Genomic DNA, 21,496 nt, shown 5'->3' on the forward strand with positions numbered 1-21,496 from the left:
ATGATCCCTCTTAATTTAATTACTATTCTGTTGGTCCATGTTCTGTGAACTTCTCCACTCTTACCCTGGCCGCAAGCACATAAATGCCGATGGCTCCAGATCTTACAGCGGGCTTGGCAGTGCATTTGTGATTTGTGAATAGGGTAGTATTTAGTATTGACCGCTGAATTATTCGCGATATTCAAATCCTTATTTGACATATCAACAAAAACCTTCAAAGAATGACTAATGTTAACCGACTCCCGAAATGCTCTCGATTGTTTCCTGGAACAGAAGTTCAACCATCCTCTGGTCATCGACTCACTGTCAGTTATCTTCACTCTCTATCTAATTGGGATCAGGAGAAGTTTACTGTCGATCCCTTCTCACGTTGGTATACTGGGAAATGAGCGCACGGATAGTGCGGCTAAATCGGTAGCCTCATCCCCCCTCCCCATCACAGATGTTTATGTCCATACCAACCTTATCTCATTCGTATCTTGTTTCACAAATAGCGAGGGACAATGTCGTTGGGCCCATGAGGCCAACCACAATAGGCTCTTTCATTCCACTTCTTCCTCCACGACTCACCCAAATTAGAACTAAATATGAGCTGAAAAATGTTAAAAATGCCTTAAATTTTATTGATTTTAACAAATTAAATGCCTCGGATTTCTACGAGAGATCGATTTTCTCCATAGAATCTAGCCTATGCTATGTTTATATTCCAAAGATTTAGATACAAATAACCATTACCACTTCGATATGGGTGCTGATGCGTGCTGTCTGGATAGAACCTCTACTTCGTTATGGTTGTTTTTGTAGTCCTGTATTTGTGTTCATTTTTAAATTGTATATACACTATTTATTCTCTTATTATTCTAATTCTAATTTATTATTTTACATCTACACTTTAGATCAACACCGTACTATTGTAGTATTGCATAAAACATTATTAGATATTTATTAGATTAGAGTCGAAATGGGTTTCCTTTTAACCCAACACACTTCAACTTCCGGTGTGATTTACGCTAAGCACGCATTCATTTTTCCATCAGCAGTTTGATTGAAAAATGTTCAATATGGAGTTTTCTAAACCAATTTTCAGACGCCCTCTTATGCAATTATCGATATTTACTTCACAAATCTCTTTATATCTCGCAGCGGCTTCCGTTCTTTTACGAAAATAAAAAAAAGTATTTCGTAAATATTCGTTTTTTACTTTGCATATTGAAATTGATCCCAAACTAACAGCTTCAAATAAAATTACCCATGTATTTGCGTGATTGGTTCAATTTTGTCAAAACCATGAACTGAAAAATTCTAATATGAATACTATAATAGAATATACTGTATTATTCTATTATTCTATTCTACTATAATAGAAATAGTTAGTTTTAAGAAAAATATTACGTTCCCAAGATAGTTATTTCTTCCATCAAGGCTTCCTTATCTTTCTAGTAACTGAAATGATTTTATTCAATTATTTTGCTGACGAAAGAGAATCTTTCTGGAGATATTCCTAGTTATTCTAATCACGTTTTTTATTATTTATTAATATGCTATTACTATCCGTTGCCGACTTACTTAGAATCTGTCTCTACAGAGACTTAAACTAGGTACATCTCTCTGCCCCTTACTCAGTTTAATAAAATAAAAGTTAGCATCACTTTTCACTATTTCTACCACTTAGCCTACTCCAATACATAACCACACTGTGTCACATGGTTTGGTTCTCTTGCGTCTCTCTCCTAGTTCAGTGTTATCCAAGAGTTGCAGAACTTCAATGTTTACATGGGAGTGGTTCTCATGTCTTTCGTTTTGATGTCATGTTGCGAGCTCTTAATTTCCTCTATGACTATTGGAATCCGAACAATTCGGTGTAAGTTATTGTTCCTAGAATATCTCGGTGGTATTACATGGCTATTACTTCAGCAAAACATCACCACAAATGAATTACATAAGTCCATATGGGTTGTAGCTTGTACAGAAGCACTTTATTATATACGGATAATTTAGAAGGTCTTCTAAATAACCAATAATTTTTTTCGAATTTAATTTCTAGCTCTTTTATTTCCTTCTTGATATGCTCTTGCCAATGAAGTTTTATGCTGATATTACTTGTCAATGAACAATTTGGTTGTATGTGAAATCAATATGTATTGATTTACTCTGGTCGACTGTCATTCTCCATACTTAAGTAGTTGCAGTTTTCTAGTTGCTTCTTCGCTATTGTCTCCAACAGCAAGTATTACAGTGTCTTGGGCAGGACCCAAAACACTGTCTTGTGGTACCCCAGCTTGTTTTTCTTTTACTGTTGAATAAGCTTCTCCTTATTTAACTTTAAACATTCTGATTGAGATATAGGGCTTTAATACTCATATATGATACATGAGTCCCTTATGACAGACTTTAACGAAGGCTTGCGCTACGTCCAAGAATATAGCTGCGCAAACTTTTTTCTCTTCGTTGACTTTTTCAATATCAGATTAGTATTAGATCAATCTACGATTCATTTTAATAATTTTAACACGAGTTTTTCTTTGATATTTTGGATATTATTGGTATCAGTGAAATTAGTCGATAACATCCGAAACATGTTTTCATCGGAATGCTGCAATTGAATTTTATAATTGCCTGGTGCTTTCTTTGGATTAATGTCACTTTGCATAACTTTGGAAACTTCTTTTGGAGTAACAGCGTTAAACAGAAGATGTATCGCATTCATTGATGTTAGACATTGATCAGTTAGACATTGATCAGTTAGACATAACGACATATCTATCTAGCTAGAAATTCTGGATTTATAGCACTGGTCAACAATAAAAAAATTAATAGTGAATAGTTCTCCAGAAATCACCATAAAAATAAATATTTAATGCAAACAACATTTTATATTTTTGTTATTTTGGTAACTCTTATAACATTATTCATAGTCACAAACAAAACACAAAAAAACAATGAAGTGCCTAAAATAGGAATAATGAGGCTCTGTATTTAGAGAGGTGATTCTTTGCAGTCAGGTGTCAAAAATTCTCCAGAGCCTCTACTGCTTCCATTATTATCTATTACACAGGTCTGCAACAAAAAGCTCTTTGAGTATTTTCAACTGGTTTCTATATATTTTAGTACAGTGAAAACGAAAATAATAAGAAAAAAATTTCAAGGCGTCAGAATTTTTTGCTACGATCCGATACGATACATACATACATATTTTCATAGATTCATACCATAAGCCATAAAGTGGTTCTGCCTCACAACGGCTTTTTTCTTGCGTCATACTGATTTCTTACAAGAACTTGGAATTGGTTCTCCGAAAAATAAACTATTAGACCATAGTTGGCAGGCATGCGGAGATTTTTAAAATTTTGAGCATTGCTCGTACAATAAGTTAGGATATTAAATTTACTGATTTCTGTGTATATAGAATAGAAGATATTGCACGGTATCACTCAATCAAAAGGAGTTGACCGCCGTTACATGATTTCCAGACCTAGAGTTTCCATACTAAAAACATACTATAAATAGAAAAAATTATCTTGAATTCACATTCATGAAAAAACAGAAAGTAAAAACACAAGTTCAAATTGAACTAAGTTTACTGTCTATTAGTTTAAATTTATATATTATCTCTACGTTATTTAACCTTTTATAAAGAAATTTAAATTTAAAGGATAAAACATAAAATAAAATAACAAATAAGGTAACAAATATAATTAATTTATCTATATATAAAAACGCAAGCATCCATTTATCTTTAAAATTACTCAATAGTGTATCTTGCACGGCACTAAAAAATACTTCTATTGTTTCCTCATCCAGTTGGATATACAAAAACAGCATAAAATTCTCTGTCTCAATTCATTTAATAAAACCAAGGAATGCAATTCAAATCGATATCTAAAATATAATGAATTTAGTATAAAATCGAATCCAATTTCCAATATAAAAATTGAATACTCACCTGGGTGGGATGTCCTCATATGTATGTTCAGATTAAAAGTGCTATAATGCTTTTTTGACTTATGTTAAATTAATGAAACACTTATAACTACTACAAATAATAATTAGCGTTGGGAACTAAAATTGACTATCGACTGTTTAGTGATTGACTACTTTTTACTATCAACTGTTTCAGTCGCTATTTTTGGCTCGACTGATTTTTCTACTTTTTACTAGTGACTATTTCAATCGACTACTTTCAGTCGCTATTTTCGGTCCGACTGATTTTATCAACTGTTTCAATCGTGTACTTTTAGTTACTATTATCGGTTTTATGCTTACATAGATTTATATGTAATAAATATAGTTTTATGATTTTTTGGTAGTTTGATTGTAAACAACAATATTATATTAATATAAAAAGACAAAAAGAATAAAATTGAGAATAATAAATAGTAAAATGCTTTCGACTATTTTATGACAATATCTATATGACATATAAAAATATGACAACGATCTAATTCTCTCGATTTTTGAAGTCTTTTAAAGGTAAAGAAGTGATAAACTATATTCAATATTTATACTAAATATTTGTAATAAATGCATTTCTTGATAGTAAAACTCGCCTTTAATACTCAACAATTTATTTTCTTGGCTTAATAGCAATATACAAGAAAATAATAAAGGTCGCGACACTTTTTAGTTAACATTTATTTTATCAGCAGGTAAAACAGAGAAATCTTTTTCACAATCCATTTTTATTATTTTAGATCTTTTCAGTATAATGATGCATTCAGCGAAACGTTCTATGGTTCCAGAATATTTTGAAAGAGAATCCTCAACTTCTGCTTTATGCAGTCCTTGATTTAAAAAATCAGCATTTGGTATTACAAATAATCCTAAGGCGATACAAGAAATTATCACAAAAAAGATATCTTCTATTCTAACTTCAAAAAGCACAAATACAGTACTACAACTCAAAATTCAAGACACAAGTACTGGCGAAGAATGTATTACATCTGAAGACATTTTAATAAAAATCTAGCTAGGATGAAATAATTACACCAGGTACTAAAACGACTTTTCAAAGTAAGCAGTATATGGAAATGCCTCTTATTAGGCGTTTAGAAAACTCATTAGATTTTTGGCAACCTCATAAAATGATATTACTGGAATTATATCAATTACATTTAGAATAGTCTGCTATATCCGTAACATCTATCTCCTCGAAACAAGATTTTTTCAAACTCTGGTCAAATTATTAACAATCGAAAAAATCGCATTACGGGAGAAAAGCTGAACACGTGTATTTTTGAATAGTGGTTAAAAAATATTTAAGTTCAATAATAAATGAGATATTTATTTTATTCAAAAAGGCTCTCGTAGTTATTGTGCGATCATTTTAGTTATGTCATGGATTAGCTTTTTTCTGTGATTAGATATATGTTTTACTTTTATTTAGTATTTATGGTTATTGTACATCTTTTGTTTTTAGGTTTTGTTTAAGTTCTATTGTATTATCTATATTTATTATAGTATCTTATATAAAAATAGCATATTATTAAAATACGATAAAACATTTTTGGCGATATTATTCCATTCCTTTTTACTGATCCACAGAATATTCAAATATAAAAGTAGTTCTATTTCCTTTAAAATGCAATTATTCATTGCATGGAAATAGTATTTAGTTATGATTTCTTCCTTTTGTTTTTTAAAACTTGTACGTGAAGGAATATATACATCTCCGTCTCGCGTATACTACGATTAACTATCGACTGTTTCGACTATTTTCAGTCAATACACTAATAATAATAATAACAAATTGTTAAGAAACATATCATCCTATAACAAAGAGGAAGTTGTTTTTCGATTCAGCTCTTAATTTTTTTGCGGACTGTGCTATCGCCTCATCAAAAATTGTTTGAAATTAATTTTTAATACTTTATATTGTTATAGCTGTCTGGACCAGGACGACAACTGTTCATCACCAGCAAACCCGAATACTTTGGACAAGTCCTTGCATCACTGGCGGTGTCTCTAGGACCGTTGGCTTCCGGACTGGGCAAAGGCTACAGCTCACCAGCCATAGCTTCCTTACAACAACGAGACTCAGAAGCCTTCACCGTAAACGGACAGCAAGCTTCGTGGTTGGCGTCACTGAGCCTACTGGGGGCTCTATTCGGGGCTCCGTGTGGGGGGATCGCCGTTAAATGGGGCAGGAAAAGGACGCTACTAATAGCGGGACTGCCGCTGTCTCTGTGTTGGATATTAACTGTTTTTGCAGTAAGCGTCGAGGTAAATCATTAATTATCTATGATTAATTACTGTAATTGGACTGTCACCATCCGCAGAAACGTATTAGGTTAAATTTTTACGAAATTATTTATATTATAACGTATTATCGAAATTATTTAATGTCATATAGGATTTACTATATTTAAATTTTAGTAAATCGTTATATTGAATTACGTTTATAAATAAAATAGGTTTCATTATTTAATATCAGTCATATGCAACATATAATATAAATAAATTAAGTGTTATTAGGTAGGTGCTGTTTATAATATGTAGTGCCAAAATATCAGGCTTCTATATTAATTTTAGAAGATTTATAACAATTGGTGTTGCTATCTATTAAATCATATTGGGTACATTAGTAATCAACTTCAGGTTGAAGCCTCTGTGATAGGCCTCAGTTAAATTATATATATATATATATATATATTTAAGCAAGTTCAGGAGGTAACTAAAAAGGGTAAAATTTTGGAAATAACACATTTTATTTTAAAAAGTATTGAATAAAACGAAATAATAAAGATATAATTAATATATATCCATCTACTCTATTTTTATAAAGACATCATATTACACATCAATATTTTTTATGAATAAATATACACAAATTTTATAAATAATTGATTTAATGTTGACTAATAGAACTATATATAAAGGGGGAAATAAGCATTGAACATTTTTTGAAATAACACATTTTATTTAAAAAATTATTGAACAAAATGAAACAAAAGTAATTTCTGTATGCCTGTCTATTTCTATAAAAACACCATATTTGAACAATTGACAAGAACTCCAAGGAACATGTAAACATTACCATAAAAAACACCAAAATCGTTTAGATCAAACACAGCCAACATAGTTAAAACCAAATGAAAAAGCCGATACGATTTTCACTCTCAACCAATTCTAGCTACATCTTACCTATAAAATAAAATTTAAATCATTACTAAAACATATTATGTTTAAAATAAATGTCTAATTATTACCAGTTACTACAGTTTTTGCTACTATGCTTGATGGACGTAACTCATTCATGACTTGTCTACTTCCAAAACAGCAACAATCATTTTCTTTTCTGCTCTTATTATCATTAAGTTTTGGCATATATCGATACCTATTCGATGTCGTTGAAAATGATGTGTTATAAATTTGGCAGCTAACATTTCCACTATAAATAAAATTGATGATGCTCGGATTTTATAACTTTTAAAAATATAACCTTACATTCTGCACTTTCCCTCGTTCATCCATATTTTAAAACCAATGTATGTTAAACAACTAAGAATAACACAAAAATTTAATTATTATTACTATAGAATTATTAATGTAACACAAAATCTAAATATCCTAGATTTTTTTATTGTTTTAACTTGATCGATCGTACCGATCGACTAGAAAAGGACGTACCGCCATTAGAAAAAGAAGACAATATGGTTTATTCTCAGGAGTGTGCAACTCCAATGGTAAGTAATGGGGCAAAGTTTTACTTAGTTCAATCATTGGCGGCGTTGACAACGTGAATTTGATTGGTTAGTTTAAAATAGTTATGTAGAAACCTGTAAGGAAAATACTTTGCTTTGATTGGTCTCTCATTTCGCGTGATTACTTTGTGACGTCACATTTATTGACCAATAGTATTTAAATGAAAATCGAATATAATTTTTAAAATTAATTTATTAAAATAAAATCCTATACAAATATACATAAGTGTAAATAATATAAATATATATAAACAAAAAGCAAGAAAAAAAAATTATGAACTCTACTCCAGGCAAAATTAAAATATCTATAATCCTTCTATAACGCCTTCCCATATTTGTTTAGTGCCATCAATTTTATGGGATCTATTAGAGTTCTAACTTATCCTGATAATTTGAAGGTAAACTTTAAATCCTTCCCTGTTGATATTGCATTAACTTCATTTAACCAAAAGTACATTTAATTCATTTAAATAAAAAAATAAAAATTTGGTCTTGAAAATATTATGGATTGGACAGCTGAAACACTAAAAATGTATGTGTTTCTTAAATATATTTAGATTTAAGAGTATTTAATCTGTGGAACTACTTAATATAGAATGTGGACAAATATTGCATGTTGTCTCTTTTTCAGAAGTTTTGTTAAATAGCCTGAAATAAGACTAAAATATAATATTAGACTCTTGTTTTTCTCAAAGCAAAGTTCTCTGGAACTGAAAATATAGACTCAACTGGTGATTTAACAACCTCAAGTGGTGCTATATCTCCCAGTTGAAAAAGAATATAAGTTATCTAACATGTTCATCTTCTTCACAATTTTTTCCGGGAGAATGATGTGAAAAAATTGAAGGGATGATGTACCCTTTTAAAGATTTCTCATAGTAGTAGTAGTAGAAGCAGTAAGGTAATAAATCCCCTAAAAGTAGCAATTAAATTTTTAATTGAGGGCACCGTAACAAATATTTTCTTAACAAGGCAATCAAATTTAAATATACAATAGCTCTACTATAAAATTATTGAACACTGATTGTTCTAAAAAGTTAAATTATTACAAATATTTTAGGGATATTTTACAACTAAAGGTAATATTTATTATTACTAATTATCCAGTTATCTTAATTATTACCTTCTTGTAAGACTTATTTATGTAGAGACATCACACTGACAGCATACGAACAACTTAGTAGATAATTGAATTCTATTACTACTAACATCTTCATAAATAGGTTTTGATTTTCTGTAGACAAACAATATATACAGACATGTAGTATATAGATAATTTTATATGTACCCGATAAAAACAATGTTGGATATGCATTTGCCCTAATACCTGTTCGTGAAAAAAGGGTAATTCTAGATTTTTCACTAAAATATCCGTGATAGACACCATGACGTTGATATATTTGCATTGTGGTTTATCCAGGTAACTTACTACTATTTACTTGATCAACCCATTTTTAGAAAGGAGCGAGATCATTCTTTGGGAAACGATGTCTAATTTCCGTAGTAAATGTTTACCCTGGTACCCTACATCTTTTACTACACTGACGCACTGTCACCAATTGTTATATTATTACTCCATAATAATTAATGTAAAACAGAAAATGTGCACAACGTAAAACGTAGATTTCTTGATCTAAACAAAAATACAAAAACCAAAACCTTCACACAACAACCTAAAAAATGGACACCTATAGGAAATGCTGACTTCACACAATTTGATCGACCAATCACGTTCCATGTTAGTGGCGGCACCAGGAATTTAAACTAGCCAATCACAATTTGCGATCGCAGCGCTACCGTTGATTGAACTAAACAAAACATTTCCCCAAGGTCGCCTATACCGTGAAATTTTCTATGTTTATTCTTTTCTATAATTTATTCTATGCAGGATAGTGCGCATGCGCCAAAACCGGAGATGATTAAAGAGTAACGTATCCTGTCGAAACGCAGACAAAAAAATCTACAGTGCGTTGAAAATGTCGTGTGTATACTGAATAAATAACATTTGCGGGAAGTGTTTTCTTACTTCAATTTGAGTAAAAGGGCGGCTAAAGGTCCTTGAAAGCTGTGTGAAAGTTATGACAACCATGCTTCATCGATTAGAATATGCGAATACCAGTTTCGACATCTTCGACAGTTTAAAAGTGGTTGATTTTAGGTCAACTTGAAAGTATTTTCCGCCGAAATGCTTGACTTTGTGTCTAATTAGCTCTTTTATAACATCATGTTTCAAATTTAGCTTACCATCAAGATGTATGCCGAGATATGTTCGGCTGTATATATATTTTTTAATGTATGATTCCGATTTTTAAAATTCTTTTTTTATTCGAAAGAGTACACTACGGAGGTAGCCCCATTAGAACCAAATCAGAATCTGTTAGGAGGAAGGGGGAAAATTAAAGGAAACACTCAAATTTCAAGGGCACGGACAAAATTTTGATATATTTTTTATCCAAAATAATCAGATATTTGTGTATAATGTTATTGCTAAGCTGATATGACGGAAAATCGGAAGTTGTTGAGTGCAAAAGCCATTCAGTTTGCTTTTCAAGCATTAACTATAAGACCTCATCGAAATATTGTAGACAGCTGCTTCTATGGTGTAATGGATAAAGCGATTAGCTGCCGGGGACAATAACTTTTTGTTGTTTTTAGTTAGAACAGTTGTCGTATCACCTTGGCTAGGCGGCGGACCCCGGGGCCTGAAGCGCCCTTTATTTTCAATGATTGTTTCTTTATTCCTATTTTTCCTCAAACACGCCGCATCTTTACTTGGCCTACCTATTGTAATATTAAATAAAATAGCTGCGTAATTTATTGAGTAAATAGTTTACACTAAAAAGAGAAAAATAAAATATTTTTAACAAAAATTTGAAATTGAGAAATTCAGTGTCCAGCCTAAACAATACAAAATTAATAATAAAATTTTGTTACTTATACAAAAAATTACATGACCAACTAAACAAATCTAAATAAATATAACCAATTAAATATACTATACTTAGTTGGTAGAAGTTAAAATAATATTCTAAATAGATAAATAGGTTTAGGTAGGTATTAAGCTAAATTATGTGTATATAGTAGAATATAAAATACATGTAGTAGACATGATAAATAAACTTTTTGTTTATTTTTACTTAGTGATTGCAATAATTGTTATGTCCATATTTTATTTTGAAATGTTTCTTTTTGTGTTAAAGAGCTAAGTTTGATTATGTTTTAATTTTTAGTGAATTCCTAATTTATTTTTTGAAGTTGTTTCAATTTTTTTGTTAAAAATATTTTATCAGTATTACGCTTAAATAGATTTGTTTCTGCAATTCAGAACGAATAACAAAAAAAGAATAACATTATAACCAATAATAGTAACATGTTACCATAGCATAGTAACTGACAAAGTATAAGTCAACCTCAAACGCTTAAAAACTTCGGTTTCTGTTCTCAAATATACTAAATTTTTTCATACAAAAATTATTAACTATTGCTTTAATTCAATTTCAGATAATGTGTTTCGCCGCCTTTACCAGCGGCTTTCTGGTGGCCATCGTTCAATTAGCAGCCCAAGTTTACGTGAGTGAAATAGCGGCTCCTTCCATCCGAGGAGGTCTCAGCGCCCTCTTAAAGATATCAGGGCATGCCGGAGTACTTGTCGCCTTCGCAGCTGGCGCCTTCCTTAACTGGAGACAACTAGCCGGCCTGATTTCTTTCGCCCCAGCGGCCATGTGCTTGGCCATGTGGCGGATACCCGAGAGTCCCGGTTGGTTAGTCCTCCAAGGCCACGACCTAGAGGCCGAGAAAGCCTTACGGTGGCTGCGCGGCGATAAGGCGGATCTGCAGCTCGAACTGTCCCTGCTACAAGCCCACGTCATGTCCAGGAAGATCCCCACCAACCCGAAGCTATTCCTGCAGGTACTGAGAACCCCGGCATTGATAACATGCGGGTTGATGTTCTTTCAACGATTCTCTGGTGCTAACGCGTTCAATTTCTACGTGGTCAGCGTGTTCAAGGAGACTTTCGGCGCGACCAATCCCCATAGCGCTGCTGTGGCTGTTGCCGTCGTACAGTTGCTGTCATCGCTTCTCTCCGGTTTGTTGGTGGACAGTGCTGGTCGTCTACCTCTTCTGGTCGCATCCAGCGTCCTTATGTCCTTGGCTTTGGCATCGTTTGGGTCGTTCGCGTATTACGAAGAAGCCAACCCAAAATCAGTCCCGAATTTGGACTGGATACCACTACTATGCGTCTTGGTGTTCACAGTGGCGTTCTCTTTAGGGATCAGTCCGATTTCCTGGTTACTGGTCAGCGAGCTCTTCTCCCTGGAGCACAGGGGACTCGGCACCGCCCTCGCCACCTGTTTCAGCTACTTTTGCGCCTTCATCGGCGTGAAGACCTTCATCGACTTCCAGGAATTGCTCGGATTATACGGGGCGTTCTGGCTCTACGCCTTCATCTCCGTCTGCGGTCTCTGCTTCGTGGTGTGTTGCGTGCCCGAGACCAAAGGTCGCGATCTGACCGAGATCGACGCTGACAGCTGACCCGCGGCAAGGAAACAGTTGCGCAAGGTGTCCGTCAATGTCGTCGAACGGTACTGCTAGTGCAACTCTTTCCTGCCCCGATGCCGCAATCATCATTCGACAAAAACCGAACGACAATAATATTATTATAGATGGAAATAAAAACACTTGATGCTCAAATTTTGAAACTAATGAGAACACCGCATATGCTTTATTGGCATTAAACTTAATCAGTAAGATCAACCAAACGACAATAATATTTTAGAACGGATAAATCAAAATATGTTAAACGACAATAATTTTTCGGATTTATCGTACGGGTTCGATCGGGTTCAACTTTTTGGGCTTCTAGGGAATATGAGATCAAATATCTATGGTATAATTCTGATTCCTAGTTCATAGAATCAGGAAATTCTTATGAGAATTCGAAAACCAATCGAGTCAAACCAAGCATCTATTTAGACATGATTCGCATTAATGCAACAATTACTAGAAATAATTGTATTATATTGTTAATGTTTCATGACCCTAAATGAAAATACAGTACTGTAGAGTTGGTGATATACAACAATTTGTCTCTACAGTTGCTTAAAACTAGATACCTATTGAGGAAGACCCACTGGCCTTTATTTAGTCTCTAATAAAATAAAATAAAATGAAAGTTTCGTAGTAGAAGTAGTAGCAAGTAGCATTTTTCAGTGTTTTTACCATTTAGTGCACGCCACCCTCAACTACACAAGACCACATGATTTGATTCTCTTGAGTATGCGTCCTAGTTCCATGTTATTTAAGAGTTGAAGCGCACACACACACTAGTCGTTGCCGACTAACCTATAATTTATCTTTATTAACTTAAATCTAGGTACATATCTAGGAGTACCCATTAGCTCTATTTTTCTAACAAATGCACCTACACTAGACAATATCAACACGTTTGATTCTTTAAAAAATGTGTCCTGTTCTGATTCTGGTGATAGTTAAGGTCTCGATGTAAGTAATTAGCCCTGTAATATCACGGTACATCTACAGTACTTCTCAGGACTTTATTTTGAAAAACTAGTATTGTATAGTATTACTTTTTGCCGGACATCCCCATAGTGAATTCCGTACGTCCATATATGTTTCAATACTTACTTATATAGTAGCAACTTATTATGTACTGAATATTGTAATTTTCTTCAAACTATTGTGTTGTTACTTTCCTATATTTTAACTCAAGTTCTTTCCTTTTCTTTTTTACATGTTGCTTCCAGCGTAGATTTGCATCAAGGGTAATTCGGAGATACTTAGCGTTGTTGCTATAAGGAATGAGGGGTTAACATAAGATTAGAATTCTTCCTTTTGCCTTGTTGCAAACATCGTAATTTCCTTTGTGGCAGTTGGAATCTGAAGGTCTTATTTTAAGTAATTGTTCCTAGTATTTGGGTACATTCACAATCTTCTGAGCATCTAGATTTTAGTTGTTTCTTCCAAATATCTCATACATTTGTTTGTATTTTAACTCCAGTTCTTCTCTTTTCTTTTTGATATGCTCTTTCCAACAAAATCTTGCGGGAGCGTTCGTCCGAATGTACTACGCATTGCTATTGTATGAGATAATAATATTATTCATATTTACTAATATATAAACAGTTTGGTGAAGGTAAATTCAATATGCACTGATTTGCGCTAGTTGGCTTTTATTCTCTATATCTGGCATTAGAAAATATAACCAGAGTAACATTTTTTAGTATGTTACATGTGTAGAGCAGGTAAAGAACAGGATCCAAAACACTGCCTTGTGGAATATCTGCTACTATTTCTTAAATTGTTGAGTAATCTTTTTCTTGTTTAACTCTAAAAATCATAGCTGATATGTGGGAATTTGAGTTCGGATTGCTTTGAAAACATTTTGTGGAGTTTATACACGAGTCCTTTATCGAAGGTTTGCGCTACGTCCATAAATATAGCTGAGCAGTCTTTTTCCTGTTCGCATGCTTTTTCAATAATATCTGTGATCTGTGGGTACCTGGTCAATTGTTGAATGGGTTTGAGCGGCATTAGTAAAATTGCTATAATTTCATATTCACAATTTAATTTCATTTATTTCAAAATAAACATATTCTTATTTATATGTAAAAATAAAAGTTGTTTATATTGTTATGGTAAACTCAGTTTGTAAAACGTGCCTTCGCACCACACTTTATCGAAAGCCTGAGCGACATCGAGTAAAACAGTAGAGTAAACTATTTAACTCTTAAGTTTTAATATCTTATAATGTGTACTTTTTATCTCTATATCTTTTCATATCTAAGAAATATTTTTTTATGTAGTTACTATAACATCTCTATTTTTTTTCTTTTGTTGGTTATCTTCGTATGTTTCTTCATCTGTGTATTTCCTTAGTATTCTTCTAACCAAGAATTTAAATATGTTTCATTTACTTGAATTATCTTTCTGAAAAACATTGCAACTAAATCACGTATTATCCGCATCACTCTTCTGTTTTTTGTAATGAAACATACTTTGTAAGTTATATTTTGTGGGGAAGTGGTCGAAATTTATAGAATTTTATTAAATTAATATAATAGATAAATTTTAAAAATATTTAAATGAAAAGTATATCTTTATTGTACAATTCTTATCAAAAGGTTTATTTAAAACTAAACATTGTTTAAATTGCCATTTTTTTATGAAAATAGATATTTATTTATATCAAATAAAGTTTAATAATTAAGTGAAACGGTATGTAAAAATGTAAATTGAAAAGTTTATTCAATTTTTTAATAAAATTGTTATTGACATGACATGAATTGACTCTATATAATATATAGTCAATTCAAAATAGCAGTGACATGGAAGACCTGTCAAAACGTCGTAATGTTGCCGCAGCAACTCTGAGTTTTTCTACATTTTGGCTCTGACATGTAACAAAATTTTAATACAAAGAGAATAATTGAACATCTAATACACTACATTATAATCCATCTAATACATATATTATCGAAGAACATAAAACTGCAATTAATTATACAGCCACAATAATTTATAGGTTACATTTGTTTTATTATATATATATATATATATATATATATATATATATATATATATATATATATATATAAAACTTTTTTCACACTAATATAAGTAGGGTTCTAGGTGCGTTTTTTTATGTAGTAGTATTCCCCGAAGGCCTAATCCACCTAATAAACAACTGTATATCTGAGTAATGTATTTTACTTTCATTAGAGAGCATATTTATGCTTTACACTTAGTTCTTGTTTCTTTCGATGCAATGTATCCTTGTAAAGTCATTATGATATTACTATATTTCTCTTTAGTTTGTCCTGCTACTGCCTGTATACATCTTTCTTGATAAAACTACGTTTAATCACTGCATTCTCCTTAATGCATTTGCCATATCTGCAAAACAGTTAGTGTTATTTTTCTCCTCATACATGTTAACCAAACGTTCATGTATATTCTGAACAATAACACACATGCTCATAAAGCTATCACACTCTATAAAACAATTATCTACAACTAAAGTATATTAATTTTTTCCCCTTTCACCACCCCCAAAAACTTGCTCAAGATTTTACCATTTGTCAATTTCTTCTTCAATATGTCTGATCGAGCTCACACAAACCGAAGGTACTATTTTCGACAATGCATAAATCCAGACAGTTCTGGTTTGAGTACCCTCCTACACCTGAATATCTATTACAATAATTGACAAAACGTACAATTTTTGCAAGCTTATTCCTTTACGTGTTCGAACTTCTCTATTGTTCTCCACAACATTCCATCTCTATTTAAATAGAATGAAATAACCAGGATAATATTGTCTGGCTAAAACGAATTTACAACTTTAGACAGACGCATATTGACACTCATGTCACTGCTATTTTGAATTGACTATAGTAATATATCAAATTATATTAACTTCTATATATATAAATATATATAATAAGACTCCAGGTTTAAAAATTATCATACATTTATACAGTTATCTATTACAGTAAAAACATATACTTCATGCATATGAAATAAAGTCAGGACATAACAGGTGAATTAATATTAATATATAAATAAAAAACATAATTAACTTTTATCTTATTTGACGATTAGAAGGTTTCAATGAATCTTAACAATTACCATTCAGTGAACATTCAATACAGCATAAATTGATCTAATTGAAATAATTGAGCAATCGTTGGTCTACAGACCCTGCGTTCGGGTATAATCGTAACTGCCCTTCGGGTACAGTAGTGTACTCATGGCCCATCAATTTGTTTGTTGTGTGATCGGTATTTGATCAGCATCCAAAAGTAGTAGATCGTCGAGGTTAAACTTCTGAAAATAAAAGTTGTCTGCTGTTTCACAATTTGTTTCTATGTTCCTTATTAGAAGGTGCGTGTTTACTAGTGGGTAGTAGATTAGTGATTGAATATTAATTATGTTTGAAGAAGGAAATACGGATATTTTAAAATTAACTACTCCGTTAGTTGATTTTTTATTAAAACGTGCGTTTTATTGAAGAATGTTGATGAACACTGTCATGTCTTTATACCAGTTATGAACTAATTTAGTTGTAAAGATAACTTATTGATACTGACTAAATTGGTGCAATTAAATATAAGTAAACGTATGTTACATGGGTGTCTGATTTTATTTAAATATGTTTTTGATTTAAACATTGGCATAAAGACCAAGGAATTTGTCTAATTGTAAACATGAATGGAAGTGTATTAAAATTATATGTATGTTGACTTGGTTGTTATTTTAACTAAAGTATGATATAAACACTTTTATAGTTCACAAGGGTAAAATTACAAAAATAAATGAATAATAAGGATAAAAACACCTATTGAATTGTAAAATTTTGTTGAGATTTAACAAATATTCATGGAAAGTTTTATAGCAACCCGCAAAAAATTATGGAAATGGAAAAGTTGTTTTCAATTTGCTTGTTAGAATGACTCTACGAATCTTTTTAGTTGTATCTAATCTATAAAAGTAAATAAATTATTAGTCAGGACATTATTGTACAAAACATGAACTCATTACCTATTTTAATTTAATCCCTTTGTTCTACTTTTCTACATTTAGAGTAGCAGCTGCTGGATCATTAGGGTGTCGTTAACAATGACTATTATGTGTTTTTATGAAACGATTTTTAACTCTTACCAACACATTTATCCTCAGACTATTATACACCTACACTCTAGCATTCTTCAAAACTCCATCAACAGTTAGACCTGCAGTCAATTAATCTTTGTGATTATTCTCTTCGGGTTTTGTCCATTTTTGTAACAAATCTCATATTTACGCCCCGTACGAGTCTCAATATATTCAAGGGATACCTGAAATCGACACCTAAAATAGATGTTATTACTAAAACATATAACGACTAAAATATACTTCTAATTGTTACCAGTCAATACAATTTCTGTTATTATTCTTAACGGACAAACTCCATTAATGAACTGACTACCTCTAGCTAGTGGCTGACGTACTGTGAATGTGTTTTCATAATGTTGGTTGAAATATTGGATTACACCCAGGAATGTTTTTTTGCTTCTTTAAATAAAATAAATCAAAAAATCTAAGGATACTTACTTTTGGACTTTCGGCCATTTTTAAAAGCAATTGTTATGGCTTTTATTATTAAAAATATTCTCTGAGCAATCTCGGCGATCGTCCGGCGATTATTTCCGATTGCAAAACCCTATTTTACCCGAACACACAGCGTGTACAGTTTAAGGAATACTAAATATATATGAGGTTATAAAACATCAAAATTAAATGTCGTTTTTTGTTTTTAAAATTAAGTTTTTTGAACGTTTTTTGGTATTATTATTAAACCTAATTAAATAATAATTAAATTCGATACAAAATGTATACTTACAGTTGACAAATACTTATATTTTTAAACATAGAAATATAATTTGTTAAATTCAGAAAAGATTTAATTATACTTGTTCAAAATAAATTTGAATTAACTAAAACTAAAATTGGAAGAAACCTATTGGTGACAAAATAAAACTAATACTAAATATCCAATAAAATAGCCAAGGCACCTCATAGACGACGTCGAATATATTGCCAGTTACAGTTTGTAAAAATAAAAAATGTATTTTAAACCCGGAGCAAATGTTTCCCTCTCACTTTGTTCTAATTAAAAAGAGATAGAATACTGTATGATACTTCGAATTATAGCAGCGTATAAAATTCTATTTGGATTAGTACTGATGTACCATGTTGTCAAATCTCTGCAAAATTCTTTAAAACATTAGTGATAATAATTAGAGATTATAAAGACGTACATTGGCTGTTTTATTAGACGGACTATATATAAGTTAATTTAATTAAAATTTGAAGATATTATACAATATGCTGATCATTTATTTTTGACAAACCATTATCTTTAACTAGGAATTAATAAATTGAATTAAAATGTAATAATTCTCAATTAACTGAGGCGAAATGTTACGAACAAATTGGACCGGATGGCCCCAGGAAACGGACTAAAAATAGATGCTTCGTCGAGGGGTGTGCGCGTACTTAATCCCGACGATTTCAATAAGATTCGTCCCAATTTTCGAACAGGGTAACATCTTAAATTTCCCGAAAGCCCAAATAGTTGGACGGGATCCTTCCCGAACAAAATCTAACTGTAGAAATGTTTAATAAAGAAGAGCACGCAGCGGTGCTTTTTGCTTCGAGCTTTAATGACTTCGTAATGAGGTGGAAGACCTCGGCCGCCGGGCCAACGATGAAAATTCCAGGCCGGAAATGGCAAGTTTTCTGTCGACTTTTAGAATTTAGAGACCACTCTAGGCTAGACCCGAAACTGCTGCTTAGGAATAGTTTCTAGAAGCGTTTGTTAGTTGTGACGGTTACATTTCGCGTCCGCTTGCTCAAAACTAGATGTGGTATGTCGTAGGTTAAACGGGCCCCGAACCACGGAGGCCCTTTGGCCTGTTCATTTTTTCCTTATAGAGCTTTAAAAATACGTCAATTACAGCCTGGTAGGATTAGAATTAAGCGTTCTTCTTAACGAATTCCTTTATCGATCTGTTAGAGCCGATAAAAGTGCTTTTCCTTTATTTACATCGGGTTTGTTTCTTCTCGAACTTCTCAGTACTCCTGATTTTCAATTTAAACTGTGATAGACTAGCACAATATTTTAAGAGATTTAAAAGATTATATACTGAAGAAACAAAGAGAAAACAAACTTATGAACGATACATATTGAAAGAAACTGAGAAAAAAAGGAGAAAATTTACGATAAAAGTAGTTTTAAGAAAAAGAGATTCTTAACATGCTCAATATTATTATCAATATTACAGTTATTAGTATAACGAATTTATATTCAGTTTATTTTAGTCTGCAAAAGATGATTTTAAAATGAAACGTATACAATCATGTCAGATTTCTTTCAACACATTGCTCTAGGTATCTAAAGCGTCAACTCAAAATAAATCAGTGAAAAATTCTACTTAAAATAAAATAGTTGACATCATAGGGTAATATATATTATCATATCATCATAGTCTAATCTATGATTGGCATTTAGTTCACAACATAACATCAACTAAAAAATATTAAATAATTTAGGGTCTTTTTCTGTGTGTTATTGCAACAAATTAACGTTAATTTAACAGTATATATATCAAACTTAAAGCAAAAAACAGTCACAAAATGAAATCAAGTGTAAACTCATTACTAGACACTGAAGAGAATTGTTTTGCGGTCTTAACCAGGCAGAACTTATCGGGAAAATATTTTCTCATGAGGGCGTTTCGTAAGCTCACGAAATGGTCTATAAAATATTGTCCCTTTTTCATATTTCTTTAGTGCCTTTAATTTAATATTATGTTAAAGTTATATATTTTGTTTCCAACTATTGTTATTTTGTACAAACTTTCTTACTTTTGCCTCTTCTTTCTTCTTTCCCTGTTAATTTTCTGTTTACTTGTTTATCCCAAAAATATATTGAGCATATTATAATGATTTTTAAGATATCTCTCAAAATGACTCTGATGTTATTTTTATGACAAAATCTGTACTAACTTTATAATAAAACAATCCTGATGGATTTCTAAATTACAGTTTGCAGTTACTAAAAAATCAGCCTAAACTCTAAGATCTATAGAATTATTCATAACAGAATATAAACAAAAATTGCTTTTTCAAAGAATCTTATTAAATAATATATATTTCTAGTATAAATTCCCAACTATCTTAGTTAGTAGACCGCAGGTCAATACATAGATTTAGATACTTGACCAAAATAATATATAGCTGGCTTGGTGGCGCAGTGGTAAAGGCGATAGGACGGTACTCTGCTTGGCCATGGTCATGGTCGTACATTTATGTTTGTGATTGTTCTAGGCGAGAGTGTAAAATCCGACAAGGAAAATGATCCCAGTCATACCAGTAACCAGGCTGGGTAAGATCGGATGTTTTCTGGGATGATTTCTAAAGTTGGTCACTCGCTAGTCGGTAGGCTTAATGCTGAGGACCGTGGTTCGGAGCCCACGTTAAATTTTAGGTCCAGTCCAGATAAACCCGTAGTTGGTAAAATGAAACTTTAAAATATATTTAAAAAAATAATAATATATAAATAATAAAATAATATATTGACCAGAATAATAATTCTTTAAGTAAACAATACCGTAAAAAATAATATTATTATTAACAAATAACACTTTCTTAATTGATGGCACTTCAACAGCAACAAAACAATTAAATTCTTCCAAAAAGGCGAACTCAGTATATGCAGTGGTGGGACCATACAAAACAATTCTCCAGGGTCACCCATTGAGTTTATACTTTATATTACTCTACTATGGTTATTCAAAGCATCAACTTTAAATAAAGAAGTCAAAAACAAAATATGATTTCCAGTTTTTTTCTGTGTTATCGCAAATTTCAACAAATGAACGTAAATTAAACACTAAATACATATGTTACCATAGGCTTAAACTTAACTGTGTTGTATTATAGTCATTATGAAATTATATAAAAAGTAGTTACATACTTAGAAACGTCAATTTTAATATTCCAGTTCAACATCTATCAATACTAGTTTAATAAATTTTTATTTATGAATTCCACATTTGACAAATATCATAGAAGGTCCAGATAAACCCTAGTAGGTAAAAAGAAAACACTTTAATATATAACAATCATAGAAATAAGTAATTTATTATGCTAAAGTTTTATATATTTATTTACATCCATATAAAATACAGAACAAGAGAAAAAATCTAAAAAGAATAAGTTTATTAAAATTA

General features: G+C 31.6%; 1 protein-coding gene across 1 annotated transcript; it reads left to right on the plus strand.

Moving 5' to 3' along the window:
• The first annotated feature begins 228 nt into the window (after positions 1-228).
• Positions 229-12,336, plus strand: LOC143201539 (facilitated trehalose transporter Tret1-2 homolog). Its single transcript, XM_083059060.1, has 3 exons — positions 229-414; positions 5,881-6,219; positions 11,202-12,336. Exons 1-3 carry the CDS (start codon positions 229-231, stop codon positions 12,231-12,233), a joined length of 1,557 nt encoding a protein of 518 aa, XP_082915186.1. The 3' UTR covers positions 12,234-12,336.
• The last annotated feature ends 9,160 nt before the right edge of the window (positions 12,337-21,496 follow it).

Source organism: Rhynchophorus ferrugineus, unplaced genomic scaffold (assembly GCF_030347505.1).
Source record: "Rhynchophorus ferrugineus isolate W39M unplaced genomic scaffold, kcgeb_rfMv2 rfM8, whole genome shotgun sequence".
In the NCBI taxonomy this organism is placed as follows: domain Eukaryota; kingdom Metazoa; phylum Arthropoda; class Insecta; order Coleoptera; family Curculionidae; genus Rhynchophorus; species Rhynchophorus ferrugineus.

Coding starts and splice junctions, on each gene's coding strand:
- LOC143201539 (XM_083059060.1), top strand. CDS start 229: ATGTTAACCGACTCCCGAAATGCTCTCGATTGTTTCCTGGAACAGAAG. Junction 415..5,880: donor CGGATAGTGCGGCTAAATCG/GTAGCCTCATCC, acceptor ATATTGTTATAG/CTGTCTGGACCAGGACGACA. Junction 6,220..11,201: donor TTTTTGCAGTAAGCGTCGAG/GTAAATCATTAA, acceptor ATTCAATTTCAG/ATAATGTGTTTCGCCGCCTT.